Source organism: Microdochium trichocladiopsis (assembly GCF_020744255.1).
Source record: "Microdochium trichocladiopsis strain MPI-CAGE-CH-0230 chromosome Unknown B0I36scaffold_1, whole genome shotgun sequence".
Classification (NCBI taxonomy): Eukaryota; Fungi; Ascomycota; class Sordariomycetes; order Xylariales; family Microdochiaceae; genus Microdochium; species Microdochium trichocladiopsis.
Window position 1 is genome coordinate 4,423,425 of NW_025763544.1, and position 15,763 is coordinate 4,439,187.

General features: G+C 57.2%; 3 protein-coding genes across 3 annotated transcripts; all 3 read right to left on the bottom strand.

The window, feature by feature from the left end:
- B0I36DRAFT_260524 (Sodium/hydrogen exchanger family-domain-containing protein) lies at window positions 1-2,732 on the bottom strand. The gene is made up of 5 exons (XM_046151125.1): window positions 2,413-2,732; window positions 2,296-2,325; window positions 2,054-2,200; window positions 1,329-1,988; window positions 1-1,270 (listed from the first exon to the last, which is right to left on the bottom strand). The coding sequence occupies exons 1-5, from the start codon at window positions 2,453-2,455 to the stop codon at window positions 126-128; spliced, it is 2,025 nt and encodes a 674-aa protein (XP_046019070.1). The 5' UTR covers window positions 2,456-2,732; the 3' UTR covers window positions 1-125.
- A 4,070-nt stretch (window positions 2,733-6,802) lies between these two features.
- B0I36DRAFT_234058 (microtubule associated protein-domain-containing protein) lies at window positions 6,803-9,186 on the bottom strand (the record flags this gene model as incomplete). The annotated part of the gene is made up of 3 exons (XM_046149269.1): window positions 6,803-8,655; window positions 8,725-8,992; window positions 9,076-9,186. The coding sequence occupies 3 exons, from the start codon at window positions 9,184-9,186 to the stop codon at window positions 6,803-6,805; spliced, it is 2,232 nt and encodes a 743-aa protein (XP_046019071.1).
- A 1,344-nt stretch (window positions 9,187-10,530) lies between these two features.
- On the bottom strand, window positions 10,531-11,394 carry B0I36DRAFT_358229 (glycosyl hydrolase catalytic core-domain-containing protein; the record flags this gene model as incomplete). Its single annotated transcript, XM_046157930.1, has 1 exon — window positions 10,531-11,394. One exon carries the CDS (start codon window positions 11,392-11,394, stop codon window positions 10,531-10,533), a length of 864 nt encoding a protein of 287 aa, XP_046019072.1.
- Between the last annotated feature and the right edge of the window lie 4,369 nt (window positions 11,395-15,763).

Below are 15,763 nucleotides of genomic sequence, written 5' to 3' on the forward strand. Positions count from 1 at the left end.
ATGAATTGACGGCCCGGCCCGATGTGGCAACAATAAATAAATGCAACGATTCTATTTGGAGCACAAAAGGTATTGCTTAAGGCCGCCCAAACAAAAAGCTATATACAGCGCCCTTTAAACGCAACTCAACTAGGTCCTGCACCACCGCCATCGTCGTGACTTCTGCCTCCAGGAGGACCACTGCCAAGAAGCAATTTCGGCTTGATGAATTCCTCATCGAGCTGACGCAGCAGCGCTTGCGGATCTTCTGCTGTAAACAATTGCCGGATAGCAGCGCTGGCAGACACGGGCGCTGCATCGCGATGGCCCGATGTTGGATAGTTGAAAACGTTTTCGTCCGCATGGTGGGTGTGACGAGAGTCGCCAGCGGACGACCTGATTGGTGGGCTCGAACGTCTCGCAGATCTCCTTGCTGGGGGTGGCAAGTCTGAGATGTCGATGTCACTCCCCAGATCTGAATCCGACATGTTGCCATTAGGATCGAGCAGATCCGCACGTTCCTGGTCGGCGGGCGTAACAAGCGAGCCTTTTCGGCTTCCGCTCCTAGGACGCGTCCCTTGTTGAGACGAGGCTTGCGCGGAAGCGTATCGCCCGCTGCCATCTCCATTCGCCCCGGAATCCACGTTATGCATACGCAGTGACCCATTCCGATTCCTGCCGCTGCGCGGAGTGTATCCGACGCCTGTACCAGAGCGCTTGAAGTATGGCCCTGAAGGCGCAGACTCAATGTCGAACTCGTCGTCGCTGTCAACCTCCTCAACAACCCCGGTACGAATTCCAAGGATCTCCAACATCCTGGCAGTGGTACCGCCGAAAATAATGACGGTCAGCACCACCACAACCAGGACCGTAGCCTTCAAGGCATACGAATTCTCGCCTGTGAGAAGCGCAGCCAGGGCGACACCGACAGCTCCACGCAAGCCGGCCCAAAAGAGCATGGCTTGGTAACTGTATGGCAGCTCGTCGCTGATGGTCTGACCACGGCGCCGTGCGCGGTAGTGATGGAACCAGTTGATGGCTCTCGACAGCGGGAACACGGCAACCCACCGTGCGGCACAAACTGCCACCACGGTGACAATGATGAGCAGGGGCTGGAACTGCAGGTCGTTGTCGGTGAATAGGGAAAGTCCGAGATAGATAAAAATGAAATTCTCGGACAGCTGCGCCAGAATCTGGAAGAAGTACTTCGTGCTCAGCTGTGTCCTCCGTGACATGTTGAAGTAGGCATAGTGTTTGAGCGTGATGCCGCAAAACAGCAGAGACACGATTCCTGCAACCAAGTTAGTGGTGAGATCAACCAAAATGATTGGGTGACAGGGATGTCGTACCTGACATTCTCAAGCCCTGCGAGAAGAAGTAGCTGACGTAGGCAATCAGGACGACCAAACAGCTTTCGATCTGTGGATATCTCCGGACATAGGTGAGTTTGAGCATGAGCGCAGTGCCGACACCAATGACAACGCCGATGATCAAACTTCCGAAAAAGACACCCAAGAAGGTACCAATGCCCTTGAAGAAGTCGATGAGGCCATACGAGTTCGCGTCGCCCTTTGTATAGCTATTTGCAGTTTCGAACATGACGATAGCAATCGCATCGTTTAAAATGGCCTCTCCGAAAATGACTGTGTAGAGCTTCGGGTCTACTTTGTAGGTGTTGAAGATTGCCAGAATGGTCACCGGATCTGTGGCTGATAATGTCGCGCCGACCGAGATCGCTTCAACAAACGTGAGGTCGAGACCTTCGAGAGGTACCCGAGTATATAGCCATAGCAGGGTTCCGATCACGACAGCCGAGAGGAAAGTGCCAGCGAAGGCGAAGGTGATAATGGAGCCGATGTTGCGGAAGAAATTGGCCTGGTGAAGCTCGTATCCGGAGTTGAGAATGATGGGCGGCAGGAGCAAGTTGAAGAAGATCTGGTAGTCAAAGCTGACAAAGTCGCGCAAGGAATAAGGGCTTGAGATTCGGATGATCAGGCCCACCGTCATGCCTGGACTCGCTCTCGTCAGTCCTGGCAAATTTCCCAACACGTACACGAGTTCCAAGGGAACTCACCTGCAAAGATCGATATCACGGTTTCGTGGACGGCCTGGACCTTCTTTTGCTGCAGCATGTAGCTGGTGAAGAACGCAACTATCAGGAGGACTATCTCGATGCAGAGCGCCCATGAGGCCAGGACCTCCTTGTCGGATGAGTTCTTGCCTGTATGTATGAGGACAGCAGTCAGCTCGCTGATCCCGAGGACCACACCACCGAAGACGGTGTCGCCATGGGGCATTGGATATTGTTGTGCGTACCATCGGGCTCGGTCTCTTCTTCGGCTCGCCCTGGAAATGTGAAATGGACCTCTGTCAGCTCTTTCTGTTTGGGTATAGTAGTATCGCGACGGGCTTGTCTTGTAGCAGAATACATACGGCGAGTGAACTCGAGCAGCGTGCCGACAGCTCTATCGAGCATACTGGGCGGGTGAGAAGCGCCGTTGGGCGATGCACTCAAGAGGTGGTCGAACTTGAACGGGGGCTGCGGAGGGGCTCTTGATGCTCGTGTGGGCTGCTCGCGGCGAGGGCAGCTACGCCAGCGCGTGCGTCTGCATGTAAGGCACAAGCTGCGCGGGGCGGAGAAGGCGATGAGGGTGTGTTCCGGGCGTACAAGGCGACGGTCGTGAGTCTGCGCATAGGGTTGTGATCTGACAACAACAACAACTCCTGCCAGTGACTGCTGATGGTCGCAGAGGTGGTTGGTGGTCGCGAAACCAGCTCCGAGCAAGGGTCGCGGAGGTGGTAACTAAGGCATGGCATGCGACAAGCAGTGGCACCTGGGCACGCACTGGCCAGTGCTCCAACGAACCCGGCGGGAAGACGACAGCTTTCACCTGCGGACCCACCCGCCGCTTGGCGGACATGGTGGTGGTGCCTGCCTAGAACTAGGGTGCTTACTGCGTACCATAGTAGAAACGGCACGCTCGTCTCCGCCCTTCCATCCCGGAAACGGCATCACCTGCCATTTTTCCAACCCAGACATGGCCCCAACTTCCTTTTCTTTTTGGGCCGCTGCCGCCCTTGGCACTCCTGCACATGCATCACTTTCCTCAACTACTCCGAGACTCGCCGTTGGAGGAAAATTTTCCCTACGATATTGTCCCAGTGCGCAGCTGGCCAGGGTGTTCCTAAAGTTCATCGGGGACGACCTACGTCATACCGCCCCCGTACCAGGATGCCCGAGCGCTGAAACGCCGGATTGAAACGTGCATTGATGATCTATCCTGAGTGGTGTTTTCACGTTTTCCATCATTAATTAAGAGTGGTGAAGCGATCCGCATTCTTCAGAGCTCACGACGGACGGGTTTCTCCGCGCATCAAGCATTCCTTTGGACAGTCATGTTCCCGCACTCTGGCCAGATGCGAGGCCTGATCTGGTTCATGTCTAAAGTTTCTAGGTCTACTTTTGTACTCTTTCATCGCCTGTGCTTCGACCTCGAGGGATGTCCCACCACAACCTCGAACCCCTTGGCACTGCCCCAGACGCTGTCGCTCACCTTCTGCGGGATCTTGCGGCCCCGAAGCCGTTGGTCAATCAGCCACATGCCAACAACAAACTCGGTCTTGCCCAACACCCCGCGGCCATCACGGTCCACAAGATCCCAAACCTCGGCGAGTTCGTCAAATGGAAGGCGGCTGCGTGACCAGATGTCCCGCGCCACCACATTGACAATGGAGTCGGCATCTTGCGCCGGGTTAGACCTCTGTTGCGAGTGGTGCTGCGACTGCAACAAGTGGCCGCGGTTGCTCGCCCAGACGCCCTCGTAGCGCTTGCGCTCCCTTGCCGTAATCTCGTCCCGCCACCGTTTCCGTGACCCCTCGTGATGCGAGTGCTTCTTATTGGACCGGATGCGGTGCTTCTTGTACTTTTGCTCATTTGTCTCGTCATCAGACTTGGACGGCGGCTGGCGCAACGTCTTCTTCAACCGTGGAGTCTGCTTCCGCGGAGGCGGCGGAGGCGGCGTCCTTGCCTTGATAGTAGGTGTGGCGCGTGCGGATGCCAGCGAGCCAGCCACAATGGCACTGGTCAGCGAGTCCAGAGCGGCCTCAGAGGCACGATGTTGTGGCCCGGCATGGGGTATATGCGATTGCGATCGAGGCGGGATCCCGGCAGTCGACAAGGGACTGCTTGCTCGGGGTGGAGAAGGAGTCGGCGGCCGGGACCTACGGCGAGGGGAGTCGGGGCCCGGAGAAGGAGCTGAAGATGCTGACACGAATGTGTCGTTCGAGGACGTGGAGGCCATTGACGCCCTTCGTGGCCCTTTTGCGGTCGCATGGGTAGTGTTGACGTTTGGCTTTACACTCAATGGCGCCCGCTGCAGACCAGGACTAAGTTTCGGAGGTTGCGCCGGCTTGGGCTTTGAGTACAGTGGTGCAGGTCTACTCTTCACAACGGCGCCTAGCTCTGGTTGTACCTGGGACAGCAGTGTCTGCGAGGTAACTCTCGTCGGTTGCGGTGATACTATCACAGTCTGTGACCTGCTGACTGTGCGTGGCGGTGGTGTCAAGGGGCGCGGTTTCGGCCGTCGCATGTCCGCATTGGCTTCGCCCAGAGTCCCTTCACCCGCAGAAGCACCGACAGTCTTGCTTCTGACCGGGGGCGGAGTGGGAGGTTTCTTCTTGTGAGAAAGTCTTGCTGGTTCCTTCAGGGTGGGAGATCGCGGGGCGGCAGACATCTGCGGTGTTGGCGAATTATGCCAGGCAATAGAACTGGCCTGTCTTGATGGCGACGCGCTTCCCTTGAGCGTAGGACTGGTCGCCCGTGAGGGCGTCTGTGGCTGCAGCAGTGGCCTGGCCGCCAACGGTGTCGTCTGTGAATTATGCCGGCTGTGCGACTTCTTGACGGGATCCCTATAGTTGTCCCCCTTCTCAAACATGGAGATCAGTGCATTGGTTGACGGTATTGACGACTCGTCCGTCCCGCCGACCAGGCTCAGCGAGGAGCTGGTAGCACTGGCATTCTGAGCTCCCACGCTGTCCATTCGGCGCCTCCGGGGCGTCTGCTGGGACTGGCTGTGGGCTGCGGGGTGTGGTTGTGCCTGGCGCTGGCTCGGGCTGTTGGATCTGCTCGCCGCGAGGGTCGCGGCGATGAAGGACGGCGACTTGACATCCGCCACGGGGGACTTTCCGGGCGGAGCCAACAGCGATGCCCCATGACTTGGTGTCAGCGCCTGCGTGATGTGGGATTGTCGTTGCGGAGTGATGGAGCCGTGGTCGTGGTCGTACGAGCCGTTCGCGCTGGCGCTGGGCTGGTTCGCATGGCTGCTCGTCCCCGTGCCGTTGCGGCTGACCTGGCCAGAACGCGGATGGGTCGGAGATCCTCGCCCACCCGTGAGAGTCTGCGTCGACGAGGTGGCTGCAAGCCAGGCCTCGTTGACAGCACCCGGTGCTGCTCGAGAAGATCCCGTCGTCGGCTGCGCCGGCTGCCGAGGGCCAGTGCGCTGGAAGGCAAGCGAGGCACCCTGGAGCGCCGTGCGGTAGGATGCGCCGTTGTCGCCAGTATTGGTGGCCGACAGCCTGCCAGGGGCCGGAGCCCCGGGAGCGCTCATGAGGCCACAAAGAGGTCAACCGTGGAGGATGGCATAGGATTGATGCCGAGGCGCTGGCGGAGGCGGAGATGGCGGCTGTTCGAGTGGTCGCTGGTGTCTGGAGCTCGCCGTGGATACGGGGCGGAAGTCAAGATGTACGTACGTAGACCCTGAAATCCAATTGTTGATGCTGGAAGTGACAAGGAGGCAACCAGCTCAGCCTTTCGTCATCCGCAATCAGGCGCTGCCCTGTCGACAGCTATAATTAGAGCCACTAGCCCCACCCGGGCACGCTCCAAGTCTGACGTTTGGGGGACAACCAGGTAGTCTCCTCCGTCTGCCTCGAGGACTGTTAACGTGACTATTCTGCGGGACGAAGACGATGCAGCAGTCCACCATGAAGGCCTCGCAGCATTCAACACCGTAGAGCTGTCTGTCTGTGGGGGGCTGAGACAATGACTTCAGTGGGTGGAGACGTCCTGCAGCATCAGCCTAAAGCCCGCAGGTCAGCGTCAGCAGTCTGGATTGGTCAAGCGCCGAATGCGTACTAAAGGCAGTCAGACTAGACCAGACTAACCACTTCGTACCTGACTATCAGTTCGACCTCGGCCATTGTGCTTGAAATGAAGATGACTACCAATCAATGACGGACCAGTGCCTCGGACCGCCGTGTTTTGTATCACGAAACCCACAGACGAAAATATGTTCTCAGATGGAGGGACATGGAGTCAATTATGCCTGAAGTCAAGCGGAGTGTTATGGCCAGTCAGAATAAAGCAGCCTCTCCTGCAGTGCGCCCATAACGCCATATGCCCGGCCCTTGATGCAAAATGAAAGGATTGGGCATCCACTCCAGCCTTCGCCGCTTAATGCTCCTCGGGATGGAGTCATTCCTTGCCCAGTGGACTCATCTCTTAACCAGTACAAGCCACCGCCCCCGTGCGCAAAACAAAACTAAAAAATGAAGAGGACAGGAATATGGAACATGGCGGGTAGAAGGTGAAAGGTCGACAAAAATGCATGTTGCGAAGATGCGTACACAGGGAGAAAGAGTATTCATGAGCCGTTGGTAGAGCAAGACGCCTGCAGACTTGCTTTCCCGGCATTCATGAGATAATATCCAAACAAGACGTCATTCGTTTGACATGGCAGACATCAAGTCGTGCAACGTGCCACAGTCAGTTGGGCACCCCAATAGTCTAAGCTCGTCGCAGCATCGTATGTTGTAATATCGTCGCTCAGAAAGCGTCCTCATCCGTCCACTCGCTGCCGGATATTATGCGGTTGCCCTCAATGTCAACCATGCCATTACCAGCATGCATGGCTGGTGGTATGCCTCGTATCCTCTTGGCTTGCGCTGCCTGCGGCCTCGAGTATTCGTCGTCGGGGGTAAATCGCTTGTTCCTTGCGGCACGGACCTTGGCATAATATGCATCAGATGCATCGGGCTCAGGTTCAGAGTTGTCGTCATAGGTCTCCCAGTTCTCTGACCCCGATATCGCCGTGGACGTGTTTGAGATCTGTCGCGGTGGTGGTGCCTGAGGGTATGCTGCCCGCACCGACCGGTGGGACTCCGGCCGCTGATAAGAGCGCTCGTAGCTGTTGTTGGAGTGACGGTCATCATAGACATCTTCTGGCTCTACCTGACGGACAATGCTGGACGTAAGACCAGTACCTCGGTACGGGTTCGCAGGGGTTTCCAATCCTGGTGCTGGCACAAGCTCCCTCATTTTCGGCGGCGGCGCCCTCATAGACGGTGGCGCTTGACGCAGCATGCCAGGGGCAGCGCGAGATTCTGGCCGTGGCCGTTCAGGTGAGTTGTTGCCATGCTTCAGATTCGACAGTGGAACGCGCGCTGGAATCCGCGATGGGCTGGCTTTGGGATCTTTGGGGGCCTGGCTGGTGACTTGCGGCTTTCGAATTGTGCCACCTGCACCTGCACCTGGAGTTTTTGGTCGGGCTGGTGGTGCAGCCGCGCGACTGGCGTTGCTGTTGGTCCGACTAGGTCCGGGCGTTCTTTGCGGGCGAGTCGCCGATGGAGGAACACCTGGGGTCTTTGGCCGAGCACCTGGTGCTGCCGCCCGTGGCGCCTCTACCTCAAGCGAGTCGAGATACCGCTCGCCATGGACGAGGAACGGGCGTCCATATTCTTCCTCGTACTTGGTCAGGATTTTCGCAAGCTCGGCTGCGACCTTTGGCAATTCCTTTGCAATCCTCTTGCGCATCTTCTCCTCCCTCAGCAGCTTGCCTGGATCCCGCTTCTCGCCTTTCTGGCCACGCATCATGAGGCGAGATGCATCCTGACTTGAGCTTGCAAGCTCATCTCGATCGTGTGTGAGGGTCTTGTGCTTGTCAACCAGGGCCAAGGTGGGAGCGCGCTGTTCTCGCAGGGACTCGAGTCTGGCAAGCTCGCGCTCGTGCGCCTCGAGGAGTGCGTCGCTGTAGACATCTGAGAAAGCAGGAGTGAAGTCGAGCATTTCGTCTTCGGAGAAGTAAAGGGCGTCCCAGAGCTCCTGTATCCTGTAGCGGGCGTCCTCAACGAAGACATGCAGGTTTTGTCTCTTGAGCTCGTTGAGACGTCCGAGCTCATCCTCAAACTCGTTGATTTGCCTAACGCCACAGCCACGGTTGCCGTTCAGGAACGCCTTACGCTCCGGCTCCTCGACGCCAAGCTTTTCCCAGAGAGCCTCCACCGCGACCTTGAGGTCCTTGAGGCGCTTCTCTCGGCTCTTCTTCTCTTCAGACAGCTTGTCCCTCTTGCTTCGCAGGCGCGCGATGTCGTCTTCGTGGAGGCCAAGCTGCTCAGGTGCATCTCGGTAGTACTTCACAATTGCGGCATCCGTCTGTGCTTGCGGCGTGCCCAGCTCCGCCCAGAGCTGGATCGTATTCTGCGCCAGTGCCTTGACCGTCTCCACGCGGCGCGTGTACTCCTCGTACACTCGTGTAAATTCATCGTCGAGCTTGTCCACATACGAAGGTGACAAGTCGAACGTGGGCGGAATTGATTGGTTGGGGCCCACGGGCGGGAGTGCGATCTTGACAAAGCTTGCTTCTAGATGTGAGGAGTATGACTCCAAAGCTTGGACGAGCTCTATATATGATGGTTAGCCCATGTGTGTGGCACTTGAGGACGTGCATCAGCGGTTCTGCTCGAGCTTACTGTTGACTTGCTCGAAGCGCTCACGATGGAGCTTGCTGATCTGCTGGTGCTTCTCCTTGAGCCCGATCAGACAACGAGACAATGGGTACGTGACTTTGAGGTCACCGTCGTCAGAGGGGTGGGATGTGCGAGGTTTGCTGTCGTCGAGCGACGCTTCCATTTGTCGGATTGTGGTGATGATGCGATTTGCCTCGTCAAGCATTTCTCGCTTCTCATTTGTGACTCCCCGCACATGATTGTGTAGAGTTTCAGACAGCGCAGCGAATAGCTGCAACGGAGAACACGCACGTCAGCAACGAGGTCTAGCTAGTCCGATAAACATATCGAGTCATGATTCAAAGGAAGGCTCACCTCTTCTTCGCGGCGCTCACGCTCGTGACTGGAGACGCCTATCTCGTCGAAGAGGCCATGCAGCTGGCCGATAATCGTGTTGACCTGCTGCGACAGGTAGCTGGCGTCCATGTTGGGCAAAGTGACACCGTGTCAGCAGAGTCGTGAGCAAATCTGCCGAGTGGTCTGTAAGGTCTTGCTATAACTGTTGTTGTTATCGTCGTGAATTGGGATGAGGTGCCGGCGGTCGGCACGCAGTTTGGAAAGGGGCCTGATGCGGCGCGAATGGCAGAAAGAATCCTTCACTCGATTCGTCAATGTTGCCGGAAGGTCGTGGTCGTTGATCGTTGATGCATCGCAGATCCGGCGCTGTCTGTTCCTGGCTGTGCTTTGGCTTCCTCGTGCGCGATCCTCGTGGCGTATGTTTGTTCCCGGTGCGAGCTGACTGTGGTGGAATTCAAAGGTGCGCGAGCGCGGACAGTGATTTAGTGAGATTATCTGAAGACGAGTGGGTGTGCGAGGCGACCAGGTTCATGTAGCTCTAGGAACAAGGAGGGGTGAGACACTGGGCTCGACTGATAGCGCAGGCTGTCGCATCATCAACACAGCTCCCCGTCGTGGCGCCATTGTTGTCATCGTGCTGCGCGTGGCTTATCGATAGGCCCTGCCCGCTTCTCAAGGTTGCCGACGGCATGTTGGCAGGACAACCGTCGAACAGGGTTCGGGTTTGTTTCACATTGACAACTTGCCTCAGCCTATCATTTCACGTCCCTGGCAATTCAGTCAGCGCCCTGGGCCGCCGAAACTCCACGTTACCTCGAGACACGAATGGGACACTGGAGTATTGTTCTGTTCATGTGGGCGAGGCGTTTGGATCCGTCTCAATTCAGAGTCCAGCACCATGCAAACATGTCCACGGGTGGCTTTTACATGGCACACAAGTGGAGCCCCCCTCAAATCATTTTGACAACACCACTTACACGTCTCTGGGGGAAGCCAGAGCAGACCAGCTGAGAAACAAGAGACGTAATGATCGTAAACAGTCACGGCAAATTCAAGATGATGTTGAGCATGAGAAACGATTGTCATTGTCATCACAGCAAAGATGTCTGTGTGAGCAGTAGGAACAAATAAGCTCATACGCCAGGGTATCCTCTCATATCGGGATCCTAGCGGTATCCCGATTGTCGGTCCATGATTCCCAAAACTCCTCTTTTCCATACAAGAGTCCTGGACCCTGACTCCCGGCCATGATTCCCAAATGTGTGGGCCCTCTCTATATGTTGATGTCCAAAAAGGAGGGGCAAAACTCCCGAGTCGTCTCCATGGACTGACTCCCAATAAGGTATATGTGCGTGAAGAAGTGAAATAAAAAGAAGCGTCAAGGTTCGCTTCGTGTATCGTTTGTCTCGTAACGTCAGAAGATAAAAGAAAGTGAAGAAGTGGTGGCTGCAACTAGACCGAGAAAGGGCCAATCTAGTTGTTCAGGAGCCAGCTACCGAGAGTGGTCCAGTCACCGGCGCTGTTCAAGAGCTGAGCAGCAGGGCTGACAAAGTCATCGGCCGGGACACGCGAAGCGCCGAAGAAGCCATACTCGAGAACGCTGGGGCTCGAGTCCATGTACTCGGCCATCTGCTGAGTGAAGGTCTGAACCGAGGTGGCATCGCGGCTGGTGCTGCCAATCTCGCTGACAACCAGAGGGAGGCCGTAGGTGGAGCTGCGGTCCTCGAGATATTTCTTGGCATTGGCAACCTCGGCCTCGGCAGCGGTGTCAGGGTTGGTGTAGAAGTGGACGCCAAGGTAGTTGGGCTTCTCCTCTGGGCTGAGTCTGCTCATGAAATCAGCGAGCCAAGCAGAGCCTTGGTCGTTGCTCGCAGGAGCCGGGCTGACGAGGAGGCAGCCCGTCGAGGCACGGAGAGGGAGAAGCTTGCTGCGCCAGAATTGGACGGCAGTATCGACGGAGATGCCAGCCCGCTCCGGCTCGTTGAAGTAGTGAATGATGCGCTGCTTGTTGTTGGTGGCCTGGTCGACAGCAGCTTGCCAGAGGTTACCCGAAAGCTCGGCCGGGCTGCGGATCATGGGTTGGAAACGGACGCCAGCAGGGATCTCAGCCGGAGCCTGGGTGCCCCAGTTGACAACGGCAAAGATCTTGGAAGCAGAGGCAATCGACTTGGCGCTGGCCTGGAGGCCAGGGTAGGAACCGGCGTCCCGAGTGTTGGTCCAGTCCCAGAGCACAATACGCTTGCCAGAGTCGTTGCGGGGAAGGGGGGCAGCAGTGGCGGAAGGAAGGGCCGCAAGGCAAGCCGCGAGGCAGGTGATGAGCTGAGTGTTGAAGATCATGGTGACAGAAGTGGTGGTGGTTTGTAGAGGTTCTCTAGGTGACCAGCAAGAGATAGACTGAGAAGGGTAGATGGTGAAGCTTGCGTCTTGTGGCACTGCCGGAAGGAATGTTTTTGCACGAGGCAGAAGGAATGTCAATGAACCGCGTCAAGCAGTGTTACTCACAGAGCACAAGACAGACAAGAGAAGGATGGTGTGATGAAGAGAAACTTCAGGTGAGCGGCCGGTCCTGGGCGGCTTGCCGGATTTTTAAACATGTTGGACGGCGGGCGGGCACGGCTCGGCCTGCCAGAACGGCGTCCGACGCACACCTTGCTTCTTTGAAACCCACTTTAGACAAGCTAATTCAGTGGACAATGCCATGTTTTCCAACAGGATGGGGCCGCCTGGACCCGGCAGCCACTGGGGCAGGCTCATGGAGCCGCCACGTCGTCGCAGGGCCGGCCAAGGATGTAGCGACCTGGGCGGCTTCTGGACTTCGAATAGTCGACGTGGTGGAGGCGCGCGAGTAGCGGAACCCCAGCACATCGACCCCAGCGCCCTGACGTGGATCGCTGTGGGCCGTCTGCTGGGCACAGAAACCCGCTTTACTTGCGCGTTCCTGGAGCCACTGCGAGGCTGGAACCCTGGGATCGTGCCGCCTAGCGAATAGGAATGTGTTGCACCCCATCCCGGACGGCCGGTGGCTTGCTGACGGCTTATGGTGCTAAGGAGAACCGCTTCCTTCGTTCGACTTCTCCGAGCGCGTGCATGGGTCCGCCATTGAGTTTACCCGAGGGTTCTGCCCGCCGGACTGCGCGCCAGCAAGCATCAACGACAGTCCAGCGGTCAAGCGGAGAGGCGGGAGCCTGGCGACCTGGTGGTGAGGCATGAAGCAGTGCTGGCACCACAGGCCATGACTCTCGTGGCCGGTGCCCTGGCCAGCAGCACAACCCAATGCAGACGGTCCCAAAGTCCCACATGGAGCCAGAGCCATGGGTGCTGCGCCCTTACACGAGCCGTGTTTTGCGTGAGCCTTTACAAGTACGCAGTACGAGGCGCGCCGAGTCGTGGGTCACTAGCTTGCGTGGACTTCGGCCGTTGCCTCGTGCGGATCACGCAGCTCGATCCCGATGGGTAGGGCGGACGAGCACAGGCGGTACTGCAGATCAGGCCGATCCGGAGGCATGCCATGTGTTGAGCAGCGCTGGCTGGGGTCAGGTCGAGGACCGTTGCAGAGCCCATAATACTGCGCGGGCCCTGTCGAGTCGAAGGTGTGGGTGTGGTGGGCAGCGGTCGTGGACAGAGACTTCAGGCCACAGACGAAGAGGTGGGGTGGAGCGGGTTGTGCTGCTTGCGCGGGTTCCTGAGTTAGGGCGCCGCCCAGAAGGCAAGACCCATGCTCGCGCCGCGGCTCGCGGGGGCTCTCCTGGCCAGTCGCACCGCCAAGAGCACCACTCACACACAAACCTTTTTTCTTCCTGCTGCAAGACCTTGCGCTCCACAAAGCGACGAGGTGGGTGGGAGGAGGGAGGGGTGCCTCGAGCACGTCACAGTCCAGATCCTCTGTCGCTCTTTTTCCTCCCCGGTCCAGGACCACAGCTGCAAGGCACAGCTTGCGCTGCCTTCCTGATTCGCGGGACCTGCAGCCCAACCCGCAAAGTCTTTCCACTTTGGCTCTGTTGGCATCGGTCCTGGCGGAACTGCATTTCAAGGCACCAGCGCGGCACTACGGGGCACTGGTCGGGGCGAGGCATGCAGATTCGGCAATATTCACAGCAGAGGTGAAAAAGACGCACCGAGGGTGGTACCGCGACGGGGACAAACACGTCGGGATGGCATAGGTGGCGACGGACCACCATCCTCTTTTGGGTTTTTTATTTATTTATTGGGCAACTCGAGCTCGGAGTCAGGAAGGCGACGATCTCTTGACAAGCTGCCTTGCTCCCCATGACATGGCTGCCCGCCAAGGTTTACACAACCATGGACTGCTGCGAGTTGTCGTGAAGTTTTTGGCCCCGCCAGACACGGAGCGACGCTTGTGTGGCAATGGGAACCTTGTACATTGTTACGTGGCTGCCACGGGAGCTGACATGGACCAACTCACGTTGCAGCACTGCGATGGTCCCACACAGGCACTGTTGAGTCCTGGCCAGCAAGCACTCCTCGTTGCCAGCTTGCGGCCATCGGCAGAGACGACATGACTGTTGGGTCGTCTTCTGCGGAGTCGAAGGACCAGGCAACAACTCAGGGTGATTGTGGCGCGGGCACTGTTGGGTACGGCTTGTGTGCAGAGGTGGTAGACTGTCTCCCTCCAACGACTACCAAACACCCACGGTCAAATGCTCAGAGGACCAAAACAGGTAATGCCAGCTGGCCCACACACAGGTCCATCGGCGTGGTAAGCAGCACAGACTGCTTCCAGGTTGCGTGGCCCCGAAGAGGAGCCACGCAGCACGACGGGGTCCGGCCAGCCATCTGGTCTTGGACTGCGCCAGAAACAAGGTACATGCTGGTTACCTTACTCATCCCGGCATGCTGCCTGCGCAGCCTGGATCAGCTCGCCTGCCCCTCGTGTAAGTACATACCTAGGTACAGCCGGGAGCCTCGGGCGGACGTGGACGCACACACACACGCACAGAGAATGCTCCTTTCCAACAACGGGATGGGACAGAAGTTGGCAGCTGTGCTGCTTTCAGCCGGGCAGGCTCTCCATCCGGCTGCTGGGCAGCTGCAGCAACAAGCGGCATACCACCCAGGTGAGGTCAGTTGTGGCAAAACACCTCTGCATCCAGGTGGGCACTCTGGCCTGTTCAGGACAGGCCCGCCCTCTTTTGCGCCTGTGCTTGTGCTTGTGCATGGCGCAAGGCTGTTTTTCCTGACTAGCAAGCACGGGCCACCTGTGGCCCCTTGCCAGGCTCCACCTCGACCGAGCCTCTCTTCCAAGGTTGTCCTCGACATGACGAATCATGCCTTTTGCAGTAGAATCTGGCCGGGAGCGCAAGTCCCGGCAAGAGTCTGCTCTGATCGGCGGCAGGCCGGATGGGGATCCTGCTCTTGTGCGATGCGTCCACGGCAACGCGCGTGGTGGTGTCTCGATGACGAGTCGTGGCAGGCTATGCAGGTCTGACGCTACGTTGATGTCGAGGGAAGGATGGCACACCGTACCATTGGTGTGGTGCCGCAGAGCACAACCGCAGGATTCTTTCCTGTGAAGCCCGGCCCTGCTCATTGGTTGAGGCGGTTACAGGACGCCTCCGTTCTGGGCCATGTTGCTCGTGGCAATTGGGGGTGGTTGTTGCTTCTGCGCATCTGTACGTAGCCCGTTCTGGATTCGAGTGTCGACACCGTCACGAATTACTGTGTACAGCTAGTCAGACAATCGGCCCTCGATGTTTATGGCCTGGCCGAGCCTCGCGCATCCCGTGCCATCTGGATGCTCGCTTGCCCTGCACTGTTGGGGACATCAGTTGGGTTTAGGGCTACTGCATGCGTGCCTCTTATCCCACTAGTGCTTGGATGCGCCATTCCCGCGCCGAGGACGGACTGGTTGGTCACGACTCCAACGCAAACAAACAAGTTTGTCCATGGAACAAACAGTGGGCGAGCCTTTTGTGAATTATGATGTTTTTATCTGTCTGCATACACAGTAGTTGGCGTACTGAGCTGGAAGCTGTCAACCCCCCGAAACTGCTTGCTTGCCATTTGTGTGCGATGTTGTCCTCGGAAACAACAAAGAAGCAAGACTGGAATGCACAGGTAATAAAAAAAATTGGCAAAGGTGAAGCGAGAGGTTATGATCCTGCTAGGAAACAAACTTGGAACTGCTGACACGTGTGGTTCCACACGAAAAGTATTTGGATCGTGCAATTGCACTTAATATCAATTTGTGCAGGGAAATGTCACATTAAAATTCTGACGGAAACGTCGACAGAATACAATACCCTGAAATCCCGAGTGCCAACGTATCATCATGCTTAGTTCTAGTGACTTGGCCGTACACGGAGTCCACTTCGGATTTGCAGAATCTCCGCCTAGTAGCAGAAGGACTGTTGTCGTGACTATTGTTTGTGTGTAGCACACGTGTCTTACATGTCGGCGTCAACGCGCCATGCCCTCTTTCCAAACATATCACCTATGACACGCCAGTACATATTCATCGATTCAAGAACGACCATTATGTTCATGCTCACTCTTTTGCAATCCCCACTGCTCTCACCCGAGGTATTGCGACCCTGGGAGCTGCTTCTGTTCGCCGGACTAGCATGCCACACCGTAAATACTTGGCTGCTTCATTCCAACACCCTCGAAAGCCGCTTCATACAAAACACAAACAGACCTCGTGGGCCTGTACAGAGGCGTCTCGCCGTCATCTCGACGTGACACCAGA